This window comes from Elephas maximus, chromosome 3, assembly GCF_024166365.1.
Source record: "Elephas maximus indicus isolate mEleMax1 chromosome 3, mEleMax1 primary haplotype, whole genome shotgun sequence".
Taxonomy (NCBI): Eukaryota; Metazoa; Chordata; class Mammalia; order Proboscidea; family Elephantidae; genus Elephas; species Elephas maximus.
Window position 1 is genome coordinate 201199967 of NC_064821.1, and position 22836 is coordinate 201222802.

At 45.6% G+C, this 22836-nt stretch overlaps 1 protein-coding gene across 3 annotated transcripts in view; it reads left to right on the top strand.

Annotated features, from left to right (window-relative positions):
- Positions 1-385: 385 nt before the first annotated feature.
- Positions 386-22836, top strand: part of C3H1orf226 (chromosome 3 C1orf226 homolog) — a 435074-nt gene continuing 412623 nt past the window's right edge. For 2 of the 3 annotated variants that reach the window (XM_049881077.1, XM_049881078.1), the window contains exon 1: positions 388-979. In XM_049881077.1, coding sequence (XP_049737034.1) covers positions 875-979 — 105 coding nt within the window. In that variant the 5' untranslated portion in view covers positions 388-874. Of the gene's footprint in view, positions 980-22836 lie in introns of all 3 variants that reach the window. The other variant, XM_049881081.1, reaches the window with a different exon arrangement.

A 22836-nucleotide genomic window follows, 5' to 3' on the forward strand; every position in this document is an offset into this window, starting at 1 on the left:
CAGACTCAGGATATCTGGGCCAGGACTTGGGCCCTTCCTGGTAAAACATAAAAGAAAACAATAAACAAACAATCCTCCCCCCCCCAAAGGCGACGCGGCTGGGACTATGAGCAGCCCCGGCTCAGAACGTGACTGTACAAACGACAACAAGGACTGGGCTTGGGTGCTGAGATCCCGGCTCTCCCGGCCGGGGCGAAGTTCCCGGGGTCGGGCCGAGGGCGGCGCGGGCCCGCGCGCCGGGGACTTTCACCTGCTCGGCTGGCAGCGCGGGGCGCGCGGGGCGCGCGGGGCGCGCGGGGCGGACCGGCGGGCGGGGCCTGGGCGCCCCGCGGGAGGAGCCGCCCCGGGCCCGCCCCGCAGGAGGAGCCGCTCGCTGGCGGCTGCTCCGGCGTCTCCGTGACAGGCGCCCCGCTCCGCCGCCGCCGCCAGCGCCCGCGCCAGCGCTGCCTTTTCTTCCTGGTCCCGGGCCACCCGCGCCACTGCTCGGGGGCCGGCGCCGCGCCCAGTCCCGCCTCGGTCGCGGCCGCGCGCCCACTCCCCTCCCCCGGCCGGGCGCCGCCGCCCGCTCCCGCTCCCGCTCCCGCCGCCGCCGCCGCCTCCGCCGCCCGCCGAGCCGGCAGGAATTGCGCGGCCACAGCGTCGCTCTCGTCGCCGGCATCCACGCCGCCCGCTCCCGCTCGGCCCTCTGCGCCGCTCCGGTCCCGGCTGCCGCGGCCACTGCGGAGCGGCCAGGGCGCCCCCCGCCCCGCGCCCCCCAGCCGGAGCCCCTGCCTCGCGCCGCCGCTCCCGGCTCCCGCCTTCCTTCCCCGGGGTCTCACCAGCCCCTTCCTGCAGCCGCCGCCGCCTGTGGAGGAACGGGTCCACCTCGGTCACCATGCCCAGCAAAACCAAGTACAACCTTGTGGACGATGGACATGACCTGCGGATCCCCTTGCACAACGAGGACGCCTTCCAGCACGGTATCTGCTTTGAGGCCAAGGTGAGGGGGCACGGGGAGGGTCTTGCTCGGGAGGAGCCGTGTCTGGAAGCAGAGCTGGTGGGCTGAGCTGATGAGGGGACCTTGCTGTCAGAGACGGTGACCCCCCCGCTCCCCCAGTCCAGTTCCGCGGGCTCCTGGCCGGAACTGCTAAGGAGCAACTGCAAAGTTTGAGCGGTATTGCTTCACCCCCGTCCTCCCACCTGCAGTCTCCCCCAGCCCTGCCCGCCTACGTCTGGATTGAGTTACTTCCCGGATCCCTCCTGAGGAGAAGCGGGCGGCTCAGTGCAACCTGGACAGCCGGTCCTTCCGAGTCGGTTTAGAGAAGCTCTGGTGTTATTTACCTGCCGGGCTCCCTTGGGAGAGGTGCTTTCAGGAACGTCTTTTAAAGGGGGGAATGCCCGCTTCCTGACTCAGGAAAAGTCTTTTCCTCATTAAAATTCAGGGGCGTTTCTCTGGGCTCCAGGTAGCCGGGCCAGATGTCAAAGTCACTTCCTATATGCTTGATTTGCCAGGACTCTTTTGCGAGGACTCTGGGGCAGCCGTTGAAGGAGGCGGGAGTGAAAGCTGTCCATTTGATAGTTTTGTGGCTTAATGTTAAGTTTCAGCAGCTAGCAGGGAACTGCTGCTGAAGAATGTGGCAAGGATGACTGGAATTTTCGGTGCTCAGGCCAAAGCCCCAGGCCCATCCTTTGGAGGCAGTGTCGAGGCCTCTGTACTGGACCATCAGGTGTGAAGAAGGCTGCCCCCCTGTGATGCACCTCCCTGAGTGAGGAGTCCTGGTTTCTGAAATACCAGCTGGGGTTCCCGATAGCCGTCACCTGGAGAGAGTGCTTCTCCTTTATGGCACTACCCCCCCCCCACCACCCCCATTTAAAGACCCAGCAATGCTTGGCACCTTCTGTGTACCTGTCACTGTTAAGTGAAATGTATTGACTCTCTAGTAGGTTGTGTCTTGCTGGTTTCAAAAACATAATACTTTTGACATGGAGACAGTTTTAGTCTTTGTTCCCGTCTTCTCCATGATTTAGATGCAGGATGTGAGACTCTCATGCCAGGCTTATTTATCAGGTGCCTATTTCCTTGAAATCATGAAACAGTTTTTGAGTGTGTGATACGTACCTGATGCTGTCACTTATCTTTTTCTCTCATGGAGCTGTGTGAGCTGGTGAATCTTACTATTTTTTTCCTGAATAATCTTTCTCCAACCATATCTGATAGAGCTAGGAGACCCCTCTGCTCTCTTAGCCATTGGACACTGCCGTGAAATGCAGAGCTGAATTACTGGGGACGGCTGGGACAGAGCGGAGCTGCTGCCGAGATGGTATCTCGCTTCTCTCAGAATAGATCTGGTTGGTCTAAGATGAGGTATTTGGGTTAATTTTTATCTGGGCCTATTGATTTGATGAGCAGATGTTTTTATTTTAAGGTCGGAGTTTTTATCAGGGTCGTGATTTAATTTTCCTGGATGTACATAAACTGGGAAATTGGCTTTTGTCTCGTTGGTTCACTAGTGCTCTGTTTTGTAAGAATGAGGCTAAGAAGGGAGATCAAACTTAAAATGTTTTTAAGCCTTTTTATTCTTTTCTCACAGTCCCCTCATTGGGTCCCAGCTTAGAAATGGTTAGAGCGGCAGCTTTCAAAACCCAGTGTGCCTAAGAATCATCAGGGGAGGGCATGAAAAATTCCAGTTCTTGCCACTCCTGTCCTGATTTGGTCCATCTGGGGCAGCCCAGGAGTGTGTACCTTTAATGAGCATCTGGGTGATTCAATGCAGGTGATTGGGACCGGACTTTGAGAAATACTGGGCTTGAGGCTTCCTTACAACTTGCTGGATCTTACTCTCTGCTTCCCAGCTCCAAGCGTGCAGTTTCTTTTCTAAGCGAATGTCTGGGGGCTGCATGATGTGGTTCCTATAGTAACTCCCCTGCCTCCGCAGACAGTGGTGCTAGTTAAGCGGAGCTGTTGTTGTGTGCCTTCGAGTAAATTCCGACTCATAGCAGCCCCATGTGACAGAGTAGAACTGTCCCATAGGGCTTTCTAGGCTGTAATCTTTACAGGAGCAGATTGCTGGGTTTTTCTCCCATGGAGCTGCTGGGTGGATTCAAACCATCGACCTTTCTGCCAGCTGAGCTTTTTTAACCATTGTGCCACCAGGGCTCCTTCGAACAGAGGAGAGGGAGCCCCAACTGGTCCGAGCTGTGTTCCTGATGCAGATCTGAGATGTAGGGGCCCACGGGTTCTGCTCTGAGAATAGTGACGTAGAGAAGACAGGACGGGAGGGAAATGGTGAGGGTTCCTTGGGCAAAGGCTGACTTTAAGGACTAGGTCCCAACTCCCAGCTCTTGTAACTGATGCTGGACACCAGCACATTCAGCCACCATGTCAACCAAGAATTCAGGAGAAGTGGAAGCAAATACTTCTCTGTTCCACGTGTACTCGGCAGGCCCCTTCTCAGCTGGTTTCTACACCCCAGGAGAGCACTGCCTGTGGGGCTACACAGTCACTGGAATTTCAGGGTTAAGTCCAAACCACACTCTCCTCCTTGTTTTCGAAAAGAACTGGCTGTAAAATGCAAATGTATTATTGCTGCTGCCTTGTCAGGTACCCTCGGAAAATGAGCCAGTGAGGTTTCTCTTTCCCAAGGGCTGGCAGTTTTTCAGAATCAACACTGGACGGAGGGACTCTTCTGATGTCTGCTGCTCACTTTCAGCGTTCTGCAGAGATTGAAAGGTTAGAGTCAGGGTTGAAGGACATATGGGTGGCAGAAGTTCTGTGTACTTAAAAAGAAAAAATGCACTTAATTATTAAGCAGAATCCTGGATGTTTTTCTCTTGCAGTGCCTCATTTACTTCTCACTATTTTTTTTTTATTCCCCTACAAGATGGGTCTCCTTATGTCTGCACAGGCCCAGGGAGGCTGCTGCCTATCTTAGCGCACACAGCTGTGTGTGGCAAAGCCAGGCATCAAACCCGGGAGCTCTGACTTCAGACTCCCAAACCCAATGCTTGTTCATTCGTTATGGTTTTTATGGAGTGTCCACTCCGTGGAGCCCCTGGGTGGTACAAATGGCTAACACACTTGGCTGCTAAAAGAGATGGTTGGAAACTTAAGTCCACTCGGGTACCTTGGAAGAGAGTCTTGGCGATCTAGATGAATGAGTGAAAACTTAGCCACTGAAAACCCAACGGAGCACAGTTCTACTCTGGCACACACGGGGTCACCATGAGCCGGAGTCGACCCAATGGCAACTGGTGGGTCCACTCTGTGCTGGGCAGTATGGTCTGATTCACAGCTCACTGCTGGGGCATCCCCAGGTTGTTAGCCTCTAGGACTCTGATGTAGGAAGTGATTCAAGCTTGTAATACTGGGCCGTTCCCAGATTTCCCCTTGGGCTGAGACCTGCTTCTTGCCTTCAGAATGGACACCTGGCTCACTGATCTGTGCTGGTGGTTGGGTGTAAAATCTTCCCTGTCTTGAAAGCTTTGATGCCATCGTACCTGCCTGTGTTCCTCTCGGTGTGCTTTTCTGGAGGACAGTGCCATCAACTGAATGTCTCTACTTGTTCTGCAAGAAGGAGAGAAAATGGGCAGCAGGACTTTTGCTGAGAATGGTGCAAAGGATTAATCAGAATAATAACAATCTAGTTGTGTCTTGTATTTGTAGGTGGTTTGTGATATGCATGGGACTTCCACATGAAAAGAATTTCCATCTTGCAGAAATAGGAACATTAGCGTTATCTCCATTTTTCAGGGGAAAAATTAGGGATCAGAGAATTTAACTTGTCCAGAGTCACAGAACCAGAATGTGTCAGATAGTAATGGTTATTGCTGGTATTTATTGAGGACTTGCTGTGTTTTAGGGCAGCCTCATTTAATTCTCACGCTCCAGAGCTTTTGACTTTTAGTCCATGATTGTTTCACCTACTCCAGGGCTCACCTGATCCTGAGGTGGTTGTTCCCTCTGAACTCCTAGCGTTCATCATCGCTGAGACCGGTCACTGATAACCACATGCATCATATGGGCTGCCAGAGCTGGAAGGTGCCTTTGCTTCCCTAGTATGGCCCACTCATTTTACAGATGAGGAAATTGAGGTCCAGAGAGGGGAAGTCACTGACTCAAGGTCACATAGCTAGATAATGACAGCCAGGACTATCCCTAGTTTCTTGGTTTCAAGTTGGTTTCAGTTATCTGTTGCTTTGTAACAACCTACTTCAAAACTCAGTTGCTTAAAACAACTGTTTTATTTGCTCGTGATTCTACAGATCAGGAATTTAGGCTGGGCTTGGCCTGGGGGTTCTTCTGTTGCATGTGGTGGTGGCTGGGGTCACTTACTTGGCTATATTCAGCTGTGGCTAGGCTGGAAGGTTCTAGAAGACTTCACGTGGGTGGTGGTTTGGTGCCCCTCCATGTTGCCTTTCCCTCTCTCTACTGGCTAGACTGGGTTTCCTCACAACGTGGTGGTCTCGGGGTAGTCAGATTTTTTATTTGGTGTCTGGCTTTCAAGAGGGAGTTTTCTAAGCAGTGAAGACAGAAGCTGTAAGTTTCTTGAGGCCTGGGCTCTGAAGTTACACAGGGTCACTTCTGCTGTATTCTCTTGGTCAAAACAGGCCATGGGCCAGTTTAGATTCAAGGGGAGGAGAAATGGACTCCACCTCTTGATGGGGTGGGCCAAAGTCAAGTTGTAAGAGCACATGTGGTGTGAGAGATACTGCTGAAGCCTTCTTGGATCACTGTCTCCTTTGCGTATACCTTTTTCTCTCCAGCGATGTCAAACATCCCTTGATGACTGTTATGGATTGAATTGTGTCCTCCAAAAACATATGTTGTAAATCCTAACCGCTGTATTTGTGGATGTAATCCCATTTGGGAATAGAGTTTTTCTTTGTTTTGTTAATAAGGCCATAACAGTGTAGGGTGTATTTTAAGTCAGTGACCTTTGAGATATAAACTGAGCAGATTAGGCACAGTGAAGCAGGCAGAGATGGGAAGATAGATGCCAGTTCACATGAAGATCAGGAAGGAACCAAATACCAGAAGCTGAAAAGAGACAAGGACCTTCCCCCAGAGCTGGCAGAGATAGAAAGCCTTCTCCAGAGCTGGCACCCTGAATTCGAACTTCTAGCTTCCTAAACTGTGAGAAAATTTCTGTTTGTTAAAGCCACCAGTTGTGGTATTTCTGTTATAGCAGCACTAGGTAACTAAGACAGAGACTTCATCTCATACTTCTGGATATCCCCACCTAGCATCAGGTACCTAGCCAACAATAAAAAAATTGTTGTCAACAAGAAATTGCCAGCTGTAGAAACTCTGAAAGCAGTAAAGAATATTGTCAAATTGCTGAGTGATTTTGCGGTTTGGGAGGACTCGGTCTAATTGGAACTGAATTCTCTGGCCATAGTTCCCTCCTTGCTGAATGGTTTCACTGCTTGGTGGTTTCCATGATGGGGATTTCAGAGATTCTGATAATCCCAAACAGGCTGTTTTTGGATGCTTCTCGAACACACTGTCCAGAGGATAAACATACTGGAGCTCTTTGGCCTTAGGGAAGTAGGGAAGAAGGAAGGAGCAGGCTTTCTCCTGCTAGAGCATTTAGAAATAAGTAAGAGTACCAGTTGACCAGTTGCTGTCAAGTTGATTGAGATTCATGGCGACCCCATGTGTGTCAGAGCAGACCTGTGCTCCATAGGGTTTTCAGTGGCTGATTTTTAAAAAGTAGATCACCAGGCCTTCCTTCTCAGATGCCTCTGGGTGGACTTGAACCTCCAACCTTTTGGTTATCAGCTGAGTCCATTAACTGTTTGCACCACCGAAACCAAAACCAAACCTGTTGCTGTTAACTCATAGCAACCCTGTAGGAGAGAGCAGAACTGCCCCCATAGGATTTCCAAGGAGCAGCTGGTGGATTCGAACTGCTGGCCTTTTGATTAGCAACTGAGCTCTTAAACACTGTGCCATCAGGGACTCCAATTTAGAGTACCCCAAACCCAAACCCAAACCATTGTCATTGCATCAATTCCAACTCATAGCGACCCTAGAGGACAGAGTAGAACTGTCCCATAGGGCTTCCAAGGGGTGGCAGTGGATTCAAACTGCCAGCATTTTGGTCAGCAGCCGAGCTCTTAACCACTGTGCCACCAGGGCTCCAATTTAGAGTATCAAGCAAAACAAAACAAAAAACCAAACCCATTGCCGTGGAGTTGATTCCAACTCATAGTGACCGTATAGGACAGAGTAGAACTGCTTCTTAGCATTTCCAAGATGGTAGATTTGAACTGCTGACCTTTTGATTAGCAGCTGAGCTCTTAACCACCGTGTCACCAGGGCCTTGCCTATTTACTTAGGGTGGGGTCTTCCAGATTAGGACACTATATACATTGGGTCACCACAAACAGGTGCTCCTAACTCACGTGAGCCTGCAATGTGTGGTAAAAAGCTCTCAGAATGGACTTCACTGTATACTGACTATGCTGGCCCTCCTCCTTCACTATTCTGCCTTCCTCCCTCCTTCCCTGAGCCACACCAAGGGTCCTGTCTTCCAGGATTCTGGGCCAGTAGCGTCTCAGATGGAGGGCCTGGTGTATCCCTTGATGTCATCATTAAAGGAAACCCGAAACCAAACCGAACCCATTGCCATCAAGTCGATTCCGACTCATAGGGACAGTACAGGATATTTGTCTAGAGGCTTTTGAAATCCATTGTTATTGTCTGCCCAGACCACCGTTTGGGGAGAGTGAGTCTCAAAGATACAGCATCCATTCTTTGAAGTGATACCTCTTTTTATTTGTCCTTATTGTTCTCAGGTGTCCTAGGATGTCCCTTCACACCTGGTATTTTGGGATTTGATGAACAAGTCTATTTCTACCTTAGCCATATGTTTCATGATTTTATAACTTTCAGTCATTTTTTAGTCATTCAGTCATGTCTCCTTTGTCTAAAATGTCCCAGTCTTTGTAGTGGTTGAAATCATGCAGACACATGTAATGATGACCTTTGTTAGTCATCTGTATTCAGGACTCTAATCAGACCCAGTGTTTATTATTTTTACTCGGAGCATTGCTACTTCCAGGATCTCAAACTTTCAAAATGCTTTCTTTGACTGTAATCACCTACCTCCTCCTCACACCTTCTCTTGCCTTGAGGCTGCCCTTAGCTCCTCAGTGACCTTGCTGTCCTTATCATGCTCCCCTGAGCAGCCTGGGGCCATGTCCATGACCTTTTCCTTCCCTTCTACTTCCCTGCCCTCACAGCCCACTTGGCCTCTACCACTTTGCTTCTTGCTTCCTGTTTCTGGGAAAAGATGTCTCTTTCATTCACTCTCTTGAATTACAGCTTTGGTGAGATATAATTCACATACTATAACATTCACGTAAAGTACACAATTCAGTGGTTTTTAGTACATTCACAGGTATGTGCAACCACTACCATGGTGTATTTTAGAACATTTTTATCACTTCAGAAAGAAACCTCATACCCTTTAGCAGTCACCCCACTTTCCACATCCGTCACCTCAGCCCTAAGCAACTATTAATCTGCTCTTTGCCTCTGTGGATTTCCCTCTTCTGGACTTTCATATGAATGGAATCATGTAATATGTGGTCTTTTGTGACTGGCTTCTTTCGCTTAGCATGATGTTTTCAAGGTTCATCCATGCTGAAGCATCTATCAATACTATATACATTTTTTTTTTTGCTTCCATGATTATGTGGTTTATTAGGGAGGTAACAGACTACAACTCAGGATCAGTATCAACTGGAAGTAATAGGAACAACTTAGACAAGATTTCATGCTTTTTTTTTTTATTAACTTTTATTGAGCTTCAAGTGAACGTTTACAAATCAAGTCGGTCTGTCACATATAAGTTTATATACATCTTACTCCATACTCCCACTTGCTCTCCCCCTAATGAGTCAGCCCTTCCAGTCTCTCCTTTCGTGACAATTTTGCAGGCTTCCAACTCTCTCTATCCTCCCATCCCCCCTCCAGACAGGAGACGCCAACACAGTCTCAAGTGTCCACCTGATATAATTAGCTCACTCTTCGTCAGCATCTCTCTCCTACCCACTGTCCAGTCCCTTTCATGTCTGATGAGTTGTCTTCGGGGATGGTTCCTGTCCTGTGCCAACAAAAGGTTTGGGGACCATGACCGCCGGGATTCCTCTAGTCACAGTCAGACCATTAAGTATGGTCTTTTTATGAGAATTTGGGATCTGCATCCCACTGATCTCCTGCTCCCTCAGGGGTTCTCTATTATGCTCCCTGTCAGGGATTTCTTGCCTTTTTAATGACTGAATAATATTCACTGTATAGATATACTACATTTTGTTTATCAGTTGTTGGTTATTTTGGTTGTTTCTACCTTTTGCCTATTAGGAGTAGTGCTGTCACAGGCAGTCGTGTACAAGTTTTTGTGCAGACATGTATTTTCATTTCTCTTGGGTAGAATTGTTGGATCACATGGTAACTCTGTTTAACTATTTGAGGAACTGCCAGACTGTTTTTCACAGTGGTTGTACCATTTTACATTCCCACCAGCAGTGTTTGAGGATTCCAGTTTCTCTGCATCCTCACCAATACTTGCTATTTTCTGACTTTTTGATTTTAACCATCCTATAGGGTCGTTATGAGTCAGAATCAACTCAACAGCACCGGGTTTGGTTTTGGTAGTGGTGTGAACTGCTTTTTCATTGTGGTTTTGATGTACATTTCTCTGATAACTAAAGATGTTGATCATCTTTTCAGGTGTTGGTCATTTGTATATCATTTCTGGAGAAATATCTATTCAGATCCTTTGCCCATTTTTTTAAAAAAAATTTGGGTCGTTTTGGGAAATACAGGATGGAAAGGAGGAATGTGCTGTCACATCATAGGGAGAGCAACTAGGGTCACATAGCAACGTGTGTATAAGTTTTTATATGAGAAGCTGACGTGAATTGTAATCTTTCAGTTAAGGCACGATAAAAAAAAGAAAAAAATCTTGAGTTGTTTGTCTTTTTATTGTTGAGTTGTAGGAGTTCTTTATATGTCATAGATATAAGTCCCTTACCAGGTATGTGATTTGCAAAGACATATCATCAGATATATGATTCTTCCTATTTTGTGGGTTATCTTTTCACATTCGTTATAGTGTCCTTTGAAGCACCAAAGTTTTAAATTTTGATGACGTCCGGTTTATCCATTCCTCCCACCCCCGCCTCTTTTTAAGGTCAGTCTTCCTCTTCTGCTCTCCGTCCACCCCTAGTGCTCCTCTCCGGAGCCTTTGTTCTGGTGATTGTCCCATTCACTCCCCCACTCCCACCTTGGCATCCTTGCATCTTCACTGGCTCACTCCTCTCTGCCCAGAAATATGCTGTTGGCCTTCCTTTTAGTAAAAGTCTCGTCTCTCCACCTCTGTCTTTAATTCTCACGATTTCTTTCTCTTCCTTTCACAGCTAAGCTGCCTGAATGGTTTGCCCTCTGCGGTTTCTCAATATTCACTCAGTCCCTGGCTCACATCCTTCTGACTTCTGTTCTGGCTACATGTAGAAACCGTTCTACTATTGCCATCCTTCTCTGTCCTAGGCGTTTTTGATTTTTCTTCCTGAGCAGCCCGTCCTTGAATTGCTTCATTCAGCCTCTGCGCCTGCTCTTGGCCATGCCGTGGTCCCTTTGACCGTACCTCCTCACCTTCCTTGCTGGCTGCTCTTTCTCCCCCTGGGACCTCTCACGTGAGTGTACTATTCCCTGTCCTTTGGATTCTACCCACTCTCACCTCTTCTATTATGCAGATTGGCTCAAGACCCCACATCTTTTTTTTCTGATTCCTGATGGCCTTCTCTACCCAAATGTGTTGCTGACCCCATCACTCAACAAGCTTGAAATCAAATCTCCCTGCTGCCCTCACACTTCTTTTAATGGTCCCACCATCCTCTCAGGCACCTGGCTTGACCTTTGGAGTGCTGCTTGAGCCCTTTAATTTAACAACTGACTCACTGGCTGTATGCTGAGAGCCTGTTGTGGCCAGGCTCTTCTCTCCAGAACCACCCATGTCAAGTCAGTGGTGGAATCCACTTGCATTGTCTCAGTGACATCTGTCCATGCAGCCTGGCCGCTCCATTCCTCCTCACCTCAGGCTGCTTCAGATCCTTACTGCCTCTCATCAGCATAGTTTCAGCGACCTTTTAATGGCCTTAAGTCCTTCCTTTTTGCTCTGAACCCCTTCATCTTATAAACTTTTGCTTTATTAAATTTCCTGAAATATAGTTTATACCATCCCACCACTCAAAAACACAAAAAGTTTCTCAGCCTACTATATTAAGTTCAAAGTTCAGATTGTGTGTTATCTGTTTAGGACCCCTGGGGACGCAATGGTTAAAGTCCTGAGTTGCCAACAGAAAGGTTGGTGGTTAGAACCCATCAGCCGCTCTGTGGGAGAAAGATGTGGCAGTCTGCTTCTGTAAAGATTTATAGCCTTGAACACCCTGTGGGGCAGTTCTGCTCTTCTACAGGGTTGCTAAGAGTCGCAGTTGACTTGAAGGCAATGGAGTTTTTTTTTTTTTTGGAGTATCTGTTTCTTTATTTGCAGACTTTTTTTCTCACTGTGACTGTAGTGAGGGAAAACAGGTTTTCGTGATCTTCCTGGAGGCTGTGTTAGGGTGGTGGGGGGGACCCCTGTCTCTGAGAGGGGCTGCTCTGATCCTTTCCCGGCCCTGCCTCAGCCAGGACCCCAGCCTGCAATTTTCCAGGATCAGTCTGTGGCCTGGCCTCGGGGCTCCCCTGGGAGATGTAGACACAGAGCAAGCAGCTGCTGGCACTTTCTCCCACTCTCACCTTCTAGAAAAATTGGAACTTGTCAAAAATGAAATGGAATGCATAAAGATGGATATTCTAGGCATTAGTGAGCTGGAATGGACTGGTATTGGTTATTTTGAATCAGACAGTCATATGATCTACTATGCTGGGAATGACAACTTGAAGAGGAATGGTGTTGCATCATTGTCAAAAAGAACATTTCAAGATCTGTCCTGAAATACAGCGCTATCAGTGATAGGATAATATCCATACACCTACAGGGAAGACCAGTTAATACAACTATTATTCAAATTTACCCAACAATCACTAAGGCCAAAAGGCCAAAAGGCCAAAGGTGAAGAAATTGAAGATTTTTATCAGCATCTGTAGTCTGAAATTGATCAAACATGCAATTAAGATGTGTCAATAATAATTGGCGATTGGAATGTGAAAGTTAAAACAAAGAAGGATTGGTAGTTGGAAAATACGGCCTTGGTGATAGAAATGACACCAGAGGTTGCATGATAGAATTTTGCAAGACCAGTGACTTCTTCATTGCAAATACCTTTTTCCTCTAACATAAGTGGCAACTATACACATTGACCTTGCCAGGTGGAATGCACAGAAGTCAAATCAACTATATCTGTGGAAAGAGACAATGGAAAAGCTCTGTTATCATCAGTCAGAACAAGGCCAGGGGCTGACGGCGGAACAGACCATCAATTGCTCATATCCAAGTTGAAGAAAATAAGAAAATAAGTCCATTAGAGCCAAAGTATGACCTTGAGTGTATCCCACCTGATTTAGAGACCATCTCAAGAATAAATTTAACTCATTAAATACTAATGACTGGAGACCAAATGAGTTGTAGAATGACATCAAGAGGTCATTAAAAAGATAAGAAAGAAAGAAAAGACCAAAATGGATGTTCTCTTGTAGAGTATCTCAAGTGAAAGGAAGAAATGATGAAGTAAGAGAGCTGAACAGAAGATTTCAAAGGGTAGCTCAAGAAGACAAAGTAGAGTATTATAATGACATGTGCAAAGAGCTGGAGATAGAAAACCAAAAGGGAAGAACACGCTCGGCATTTCTCAAGCTGAGAGAACTGAAGAAAAAAATTCAAGCCTCGAGTTGCAGTATTGAAGGATTCTATGGGAAAATATTGAATCAGACAGGAAGCGTTGAAAGAAGTTGGAAGGAATACACGGTCATTGTACCAAAAGGAATTGGCCGATGTTCAGCGATTTCAGGAGGTAGCATATGATCAAAAACGGACGGTACTGAAGGAAGAGGTCTAATCTTCACTGAAGGCATTGGTGAAAAACAAGGCTCCAGGAATTGACGGAATACCAATTGAGATGTTTCAACAAATGGATATAGTGCTGGAAGTTCTCACTTATCTATGCCAAGAAATTTAGAAGACAGCTATCTGGCCAACCAACTGAAAGAGATCCATATTTGTACCCATTCCAAAGAAAGGTGATCTAACAATGCAGATATTATCAAGCAATATTATTCATATCACACACAAGTAAAATTTTGCTGATGATCATTCGAAAGTGGTTATAGCAGTACATTGACAGGGAACTGCCAGAAGTTCAAGCCAGATTCAGAAGAGGATGTGGAATGAGGGATATCACTGTTGATGTCTGATGGATCCTGACTGAAAGCAGAGAATACCAGAAAGATGTTTGTTTACCTGTGTTTTATTGACTATACAAAGGCATTTGACTGTGTGGATCACAACAAATTATGGATAATGTTGCGAAGAATGGGAATTCCAAAACACCTAATTGTGCTCATGAGAAACCTGTACATTGATCCAAAGGCAGTTTTTCAAACAGAACAAGGGGATACTGCATGGTTTAAAGTAAGGAAAGATGTGTGTCGGGGTTATATCGTTTCACCATACTTATTCAGTCTGTATGCTGAGCAAATAATCTGAGAAGCTGGACTGTATGCAGAAGAATGCAGCATCAGGATTGGAGGAAGACTCATTAACAACCTGCAGTATACACATCACACAACCTTGCTTGCTGAAAGAAGCAAGGACTTGAAGAAGACTTGAAGTACTTTCTGATGAAGATCAAAGACCATAACCTTCAGTATGGATTATGCCTCAACACAAAGAAAACAAAAATTCTCACAACTGGACCAATAAGCAGCATCATGATAAACAGAGAAAAGACTGAAGTTGTCAAAGATTTCATTTTACTTGGATCCATAATCAATGTCCACGGAAGCAGCAGTCAAGAAATCAAAGGATGCCTTGCCTTGGGCAAATCTGCTGCAAAAGACCTCTTGAAAATGTTAAAAAGCAAAGATGTTGCTTTAAAGACTAGGGTGTGCCTGACCCAAGCCTTGGTGTTTTCAGTCGCCTCATATGCGTGTGAAAGCTGGACAATGAATAAGGGAGAAAGAAGAATTGATGCCTTTTAATTATGGTGTGGAAACTGGTGGAGTAGTTGTTAAGTACTATGGCTGCTAACCAAGAGGTCGGCAGTTCGAATCCGCCAGGTGCTGCTTGGAAACTCTGTGGGGCAGTTGTACTCTGTCCTATAGGGTTGCTATGAGTCGGAGTCAGCTCGACAGCAATGGGTTTGGTTTGGTTTTTAATAATGGTTTTGGTGAAGAATATTGAATATATCATGGCCTGCCAGAAGAACTAACAAATCTCTCAGAAGAAGTACAGCCAGAATGCTCGTTAGAAGGAAGGATGACTTTGTCTCATGTACTTTGTACGTGTTATCAGGAGAGATCAGTCTCTGGAGAAGGACATCACGCTTGCTAAAGTAGAGGGTTAGCAAAAAGGGGAAAGACCCTTAATGAGATGTGTTGACAAAGTGACTGTAACAATGGGCTTGAGCATAACAACGATTGTGAGGATGGTGCAGGACTGGGCAGTGTTATATTCTGTTGTACATAGGATTGCTATGAGTTGGAAGGGACTCGATGACACCTAACAACAACAACAACAACACCAGCAACATCTGTTTCTTGGAACAGTTCCCTTCAATCACCCTATGCTTCTGCCCAACTGGAATACTCACCATTTCCTAAGGGCCCCTTTGATTTCCCACCCATCTATCTGGCCTAGTTCAAATGTAATTTGGGTGAAGTGGGTGTTACCTGTCTTTCCTCTAAGGCGAAGGAACTGGCCAAACCCTTCACTGTGTTAGAGCTGCTTGCCCCTTGTCTGGTTGTCATCCGCACATTGTCATCAGGGTCTGTGTCACTCTGCCCATTGTATCTTCTGCAGTGCTGAGTGCAGTGCCTTGCATGTAGAGCATGTGTTTTGAATGAATGAATAATATTTCTGAAATGTCTTCTACAAGAACTATACTCTGGGTCACCCAAGAATGAGAGATGCCCCAGCTGGCTCCTGTCTCCTTTGACCAACTTCTTTGGTTTAGGCCTGCTGGTCTTGGTCCCTAGTGACCTGAGGACTCCCCTGGCATGGCATCTTTCTGGTATCCCATGTTCATGGAGTGGCACTTAGCTCTTCCAGCCAAGGGAAGTGCTGCGTAAGCATTTTTCTGAATTAAATGAAATTCCAGTGATGAGTGTGCAGTGGCATTAGAATGTTTGAGTATAGAACATATGGCCATTTTCAGGATTAGGTAACCATTGTTGATTGTGGTAAGTATATATACATACATACATACGTATGTATGTATATAAAAATTTAACATTTATTACATGTACAATTCAGGGACATTAATTACGTTCATCACGTAGTGCAACCATCGCCACTGTCTGTTACCAAGTTTTTTCATCACCTTTAACAGAAGCTCAGTGTCCCCAAGGAATGACTCCCTCTTTCCTCCTTCCTTTCACTCCTGGTAACCACTAATAAACTCCGATCTAATCTAGATACTTCATGTAAGTGGGGATGATACAATATTTGTCCTTTTGTGACTGGCGTATTTCACTCAGCATAATGTTTTCAAGGTTCTTCCGTGTTGTAGCATCTGTCAGAACTTCATTTCTCTTTACAGCAGAGTAATATTCCACTGTATGTATGTGTCACACTTTGTTTATTCATTCATCTGGTGATGGACATTCAGGTTGTTTCCACCTTTTGACTGCGGTAAATAGTGCTGCAGTTAACATTGGTGTACACGTATCTGTTTGTGTTCCTGCTTTCAATTCTGTTGTGTATATACCTAGAAGTGGAATTGCTGGGTTATATGGCGATTCTAGGTTTAACTTTTTGAGGAACCTCCAAACTGCTTTCTACAGTGGCTGCACCATTTTGCATTCCTACCAGCAGTGGATGAGGGTTCCAACTTCTCCACATGCTTGCTGACACTTGTTGTTTTTTCTTTATTTTCATTATAGCCATTTTAGTGCCTGTACCTGTTGCCGTCGATTCCGACTCGTAAGTGACCCCAGGGAGGTATTATGGATTGAATTGTTCCCCCCTCCCGTGTGTTTTAAATCCTAACCCCCTGTGGTTATAATACCATTTGGAAATGGGTTTTCTTTGTTATGTTAGTGCAGCAGTATTAGTTTAGGGTGTGTCTTAAGTCAATCTTTTCTGAGATATAAAAGAGATTAAACAAGCAAGCCAGGGAGTGGAGATGGGGGTAAAGAGATGCCATGCCATATGAAGACCTCCAAGGAGCTCCGAGATAGAAGCTGAAGAGACAAGGACCTTCCCCCAGAGCCGACAGAGACTGAAGCCTTCCTCTAGAGCTGGCACCCTGATTTTGGACATTTAGCCTCCTAACTGTAAGAAAATAAATTTCTGTTTGTTAAAGCCACCCACTTGTGGTATTTCTGTTATAGCAGCCCTAGATAACTAAAGCCCAAGGTAACTGTCATTTATGACTAAAAACACCTTTTTACCATGTGGTGTTCTCATTAATGAATTATTGCCTTTTTTCAAATTTTTTTTTTTTCCTTAATTTGCTGTTTTGTAATTTTTGTATCATGAATTTGGTCAGCTGCCCAGCATAACATCTACTCAGGAGCTGAACTGTGTTTGGGTTCGAATCCTAGGTCTGTCCCTCCCTTGCTCTGTGAGCTTTTGCAAGTAACTTAATGTCACTCCTTCAGTATCCTCATATGTGAAAAGACAACACAAATATCACATACCTCAGAGAGTTAATGAGGGGATTAAACGAGTGGGTAAATGCCTAGCCCAATGCCTGACACACAGTTGGCTCAAATGCTGGCTGCCATTTTTATTATAATTCTTATTGTTGTTATTAAGCCCTACAAATGGCAGTTTAGCTTTCATCCCTGCATAGTTTTAATATGTGGGACAGCCACACACTGTATTCATTTATAAGTCATAGCCCCAGTAGTGCATTATCTTCATTATACATGCCTGCTTAAAAAAATTCTAGCTGTACCATTACTCTGCTCCCTAAAGTTGCAAATCAGACAGTGTGACTACTTTGAGGGCTTAAAATAGCTGTCAGCTTCCTTGTGAAGGCATAAAAAGGGGTTAACCAGGCTCTGGTGCATGCCACCGTCCCTTTTGTTCCCGCCTCTTAATCCTTGCTAGGATTAAAAATCATGGAATCCTGCCTGGTACACATGGCGGGTTGTCTATCTTCACTTGTCTTTCTCTCAATGTCTTAGATAAATATTTCTTTAAGCAGAGGTAATCTAAGCAGAAGGGGTCTTGCATCAGGAGATTAATTAATACCTTGCGAAGCTTACATTTCCCTTTTCAGTTTTCATATTCAGCATCATGTTTCCTTTTAAGCATGGGAGCAGCTGGCTTCAAATTTATTTGAGATGGCACTTCCAGGAAGTTCAGCCCCGCCAGTGCAGTGGTTTAAGAGTTCAGCTGCTAATCAAAAAGTCGGCAGTTCGAATCCACCGGGTGTTCCTTGGAAACCCTACGGGGCAGTTCTGCTCTATCCTGTAGGGTCGCTATGAGTTGGAATTGATTCGATGGCAACTGGTTTGGTTTTTCCAGTAAGTTCAGTGTCCACTGTGTTGGAACACTTTACAGCCCTTGCTTCCCTACCCCCTGTGGCACGCAGCTGACTTCGGCAGCATTTCAATGACGCGCGTGTCTTCTCCCTTATGGCCCATCTGTGAGAACTGAGGATGGTGGCTACCCCCATTTATTCTCGGGGCTACAGTGCCTTTTAGGGGAATGCATTTAAATGAGCAGCATTGTGTGTCGAATGAGACCTGGGGTTCCTGGCTAGGAGCCTTGTGGGAGGAAGGAGTTGCCCAGAAGGGGTACCTGCCACCCAGTGCACCCTGTATTCAGAACATCTGAGCTCTGTTATTCTAAGAGTGTGTCTGCTGGGGAGGCAGGAAAAGGGAGGTGGGGACACATTGGAGAGAAAAACTGCTTGCATCCTGTGTCCCATGTTCTGTGTTGCTCTTCCCTGTAGGTTCTGTGTGTGCATTTCTCATCCCCCCATCCAGGCTACAAGCTCGTCAAGGGCCAGAGGGACTCCCACACATCTCTGTACCTGCCTCGGTGCTGGGAACGTCATAGATGGTGAACATAGTAATCACTGTCGTTTAAAAAGCACTTACTATGTTCCAGGCACTCCGCCACGCCCTTTCTGTGAGATGATTAATTCACCTGTCAACCATGTGGAAACCCTGGTGGCATAGTGGTTAAGTGCTACGGCTGCTAACCCAAGCGTCGCCAGTTTGTAATCCACCAGGCACTCCTTGGAAACTCTATGGGGCAGTTCTACTCTGCCCTATAGGGTAGCTATGAGTCGGAATCGACTCGACAGCACTGGGTTTGGTTTTTGGTTTATCAACCATGTGCATTAAAATTATCTTAGTTTTACAGCTGTGGAAGCCAAGGCATAGGGGGGCAGAGTAATGTGTTCCTGGTCTACAACTAGAAATTGATAGATCCTAAAGCCAAATGCAGGCAGTGTGGCTTAGGGGGCCCACTGTTAACCACTGTGCTATATACATCTTGCAAAATCCCAAGAGCTGTCGTTTGTCAAGCACTCACTATCTTCTATGCATTGTTCTAAGCACTTTACATATATTCGCTAAGTTAATCTTCATCTTGGCTCCATGAGATATTATTGTTCCCATTTTGCATTTGAGGAAACTGAGGCACATCTTTCTAGGTTGGATTGAATGGGCAGATGGCCTATTAAAGGGGGTGGTCTCAGCCCCTCCCATCAAGATTATGCCTATGACCCAGGTACTATTGCCTGTGACTGGCAGGCATTGAACCTGGTTTGCAGCTATGTGCTAATGGGCAGCAGGCCACCTGAAAAGACCCCTCTGGTGAACCAGGTTGGGGGTTTCTAGATACAGAAGGGCATTAGTAAGGAAATGGGAGAGCAGAAGACCAGGCAGGAGAGGCGCTTTGGGAGGCTCTTCGTTCCTGGAGAGTGTTATTCTTTGCTGGGCTCTTGCCAGTACACTTCCTGTCTAACAGTGGCATTCCACCTTGTGTCCCCGTACCTCCCTGAGTCCTGTCTGCTTCCCATTCTCTTCCTTGCCTTTCCCAGCTCCATTTCTTTCTTTCTTTTTTTTATTGTGCTTTTTTTTTTTTAAGTGAAAGATTACAAATCAAGTCAGTTTCTCATACAAAAACTTTTATACACCTTACTATGTACTCCTAGTTGCTCTCCCCCTAATGAAACAGCTCACTCCTTCTCTCCACCCTGTATTCCGGTGTCCATTCAGCCATCTCCTGTCCTCCTCTGCCCTCTCGTCCCCCCTCCAGATGGAAGCTGTGCAGATCGTCTCATGTGTCTACTTGATCCAAGAAGCTCACTCCTCACCAGTATCATTTTCTATCCCATAGTCCAGTCTAAACCCTCTCTGAAGAGTTGGCTTTGGGAATGGTTCCAGTATTGGGCTAACAGAAAGTCGGGGGACCATGACTTCCAGGATCTCTCTAGTCTCAGTCAGACCGTCAAGTCTGGTCTTTTTACGAGAATTTGAGGTCTCCATCCCACTGTTTTCCTGCTCTGTCAGGGATTCTCTGTTGTGTTCCCTGTCAGAGCAGTCATCGGTTGTAGCTGGGCACCGTCTAGTTCTTCTGGTCTCAGGCTGATGTAGTCTCTGGTTTATGTGGCCCTTTCTGTCTCTTGAGTTCATAATTACCTTGTGTCTTTGGTGTTTTTCATTCTCCTTTGATGCATCTTAGATGGCCGCTTGCTAGCATTTAAGACCCCAGATGCCACTTACCAAAGTGGGATGTGGAATGTTTTCTTAATAGATTTTATTATGCTAGTTGACCTAGATGTCCCCGGAAACCATGGTCCCCAGACGCCTGCCCCTGCTACTTTGGCCTTCGAAGTGTTTGGTTGTATTCAGGAAACTTCATTGCTTTTGGTTTAGTCTGGTTGTGCTGACCTCTCCTGCATTGTGTGTCGTCTTTCCCTTCACCTAACAAGTAGTTCTTGTCTACTATATAATTAGTAAATATCCCCTCCCTCCCTCCCCACCCTGTAACCATCGAAGAATATTTTCTTCTGTGTTTAAACTATTTCTTGAGTTCTTAAAATAGTGGTCTCATACAATATTTGTCCTTTTGCAGCTGGCTAATTTCACTGTACATAATGCCTTCCAGATTCATCTATGTTATGAAATGTTTCATGGATTCATAGTTGTTCTTTATTGTTGCATAGTATTCCATTGTGCGAATATACCATATTTTATTTATCTATTTATCCATTGATGGGCACCTTGGTTCCTTCCATTGTTTTATTATTGTAAATACTGCTGCAGTGAACATGGGTGTGCATATATCTGTTCATGTAAAGGCTCTTATTTCTCTAGGATGTATGCCAAGGAATGGGATTGCTGGATCGTATGGTAGTTCTATTTCTAGCTTTTTAAGGAAGTGCCAAATTGATTTCCAAAGTAGTTGTACCATTTGACATTCCCACCAGCAGTGTGTAAGTGTTTCAGTCTCTCCACAGCCTCTCCAACATTTATTATTTTGTGTTTTTTGGATTAATGCCAGCCTTGTTGGGGTGAGATGGTATCTCATTGTAGTTTTGATTTGCATTTCTCTAATGGTTAATGATCATGAGCATTTCCTCATGTATGTGTTAGCTATCTGAATGTCTTCTTTGGTGAATTGTCTGTTCATATCCTTTGCCCATTTTTTAATTGGGTTATTTGTCTTTTTGAAGTTGAGTTTTTGCAGTATCGTGTAGATTTTAGAGATCAGGTGCTGATTGGAAGTATCATAGCTAAAAATTTTTTATCAGTCTGTAGGTAATCTTTTTACTCTCTGGTGAAGCCTTTGGCTGAGCATAAGTGATTTTTAGTAGCTCACAGTTATCTAGTTTCTCTTCTGGTGTTTGTGCATTGTTAGTAATGTTTTGTATACTGTTTATGCCATGTATTAGGGCTCCTAATGTTGTCCGTATTTTTTCTTCCATGATCTTTATCATTTTAGATTTTATATTTAGGTCTTTGATCCATTTTGGTTCGTTTTTGTGCATGGTGTGAGGTATGGGTCTTGTTTCATTTTTTGCAGGTGGATATCCACCTATGTCAGCATCCACCTCCATTTCTGAGGACAATTCTCTCTGCTTAGAGCCCCCAGGGTCCTTACCAACCCCCTGCTGTCTAGTCCATTTCAACTCATAGGGACCCTGTAGGACAGAGTAGAACTGCCCCAGGGGTTTCCAAGGCTGTAAATCTCTACAGAAGCAGACTGTCATATCTTTCTCCCACGAAGTGGCTGGTGGGTTTGAACCTTTCAGTTAGCAGCTGAGCGCTTAAACACTGTGCTACCAGTGCTCCATAGGGTCCCTCCAGGAGTTTGTAAATGCTGAAAGACTACCAGCTGAGGAGATGTTGATTTTTGGTTTGAGAACAGAGTTGAAAGGGTTTTGCGGGCCGAGGAAGAGGGGCACCCTTGTTATTGCCAGGTGGAGGTGAAAGTTCAGTTTCCCCACTAGAATACAGCCCATGATGCAAGATGGAAAAGCTCCTCGGCTGTGCCCTTTTTTCTATCTTAAGTATAAACTTTTCCCTTTTTTGTTTTGGTCTCTGGGTGGCAAGAGGTGCTCAGTGGAGGGATTTTCTTTTTCTGCCAAGAGGAAGACTAATGTCTTCTGTGGGCCAAGTGAAGGAGCCCTGGTGGTGCAGTGGTTAAGTCCTTGGCTGCTAACTGAAAGGTCAGTAATTCAAATCCACCAGCCGCTCTGTGGGAGAAAGATGTGGCAGTCTGCTTCCGTAAAGATTACAGCCTTGGAAACCCTATGGGTCAGTTCTACCCTGTCCCATAGGGTCGTATGAGTTGGAATTGACTTGATGGCAATAGGTTTGGCTTAGTTTGGTAGGCCAAGTGACAGGGAATATATTATCTTGCTTTTGTGCTATTTCCCGTAAACACACGTAACCGATACTGTTAACTACATTTTCATACTGGCTTCTCAATGTGTGTAGATTTTCTTTTCTTGAATTTGGCAGTCCAGGTTAAGCATGTTAAATTCTGGACACCCGTATCCAAAGTATGATTGAAACTTTACCTCCTTTGTCAGAAAAGCCAAAAACCAAACCCATTGCTGTTGATTCGATTAGAACTCATAGGGACTCTACAGGACAGAGTGGAATTGCTGCATAGGGTTTCTAGGGAGCAGCTGGTGGATTTGAACTGCTGACCTTTTGGTTAGCAGCTGAATGCTTAACCACTGCACCAAAAACGCGGTTCCTTCCTTCTTCGAGACAAGCGTTTTGAGGCTTCTTCAAATGAGGGGCCTCACCTGCAAATTTCTTTTGGTGGTTAGAGCAGCTGTTCTCAAACTGATGTGTATCAGAATCACCTGGAAACTAATAAAACATACAGAGGCTTAGGCTTGTTGAAGTAGCGTAGAGCCTGAGCCTCTGTGGCTTTGTCAGGTTTTCCAGGTTGTTCTGATAGACGCCTTATTTTGAGAACCATGGGTTAGGGCACTGGCTCTTAAACTTGGCCGCACACTGGAATCTCTGGGAAGTTAAAAGAGAACAAAAACAAAAATGCAAAACTCATTCCTGTGTACTCCTAGAGATTTTAAGTTAGTTAATATGGGGTACAGCCTGGACAGTGGGATTTTTATATTGTCTAGAGCAGTGCTTAAAAGCTACAGCTGCTAACTGAAAGGTCACCAGTTTGAATCCACCAGCCGCTC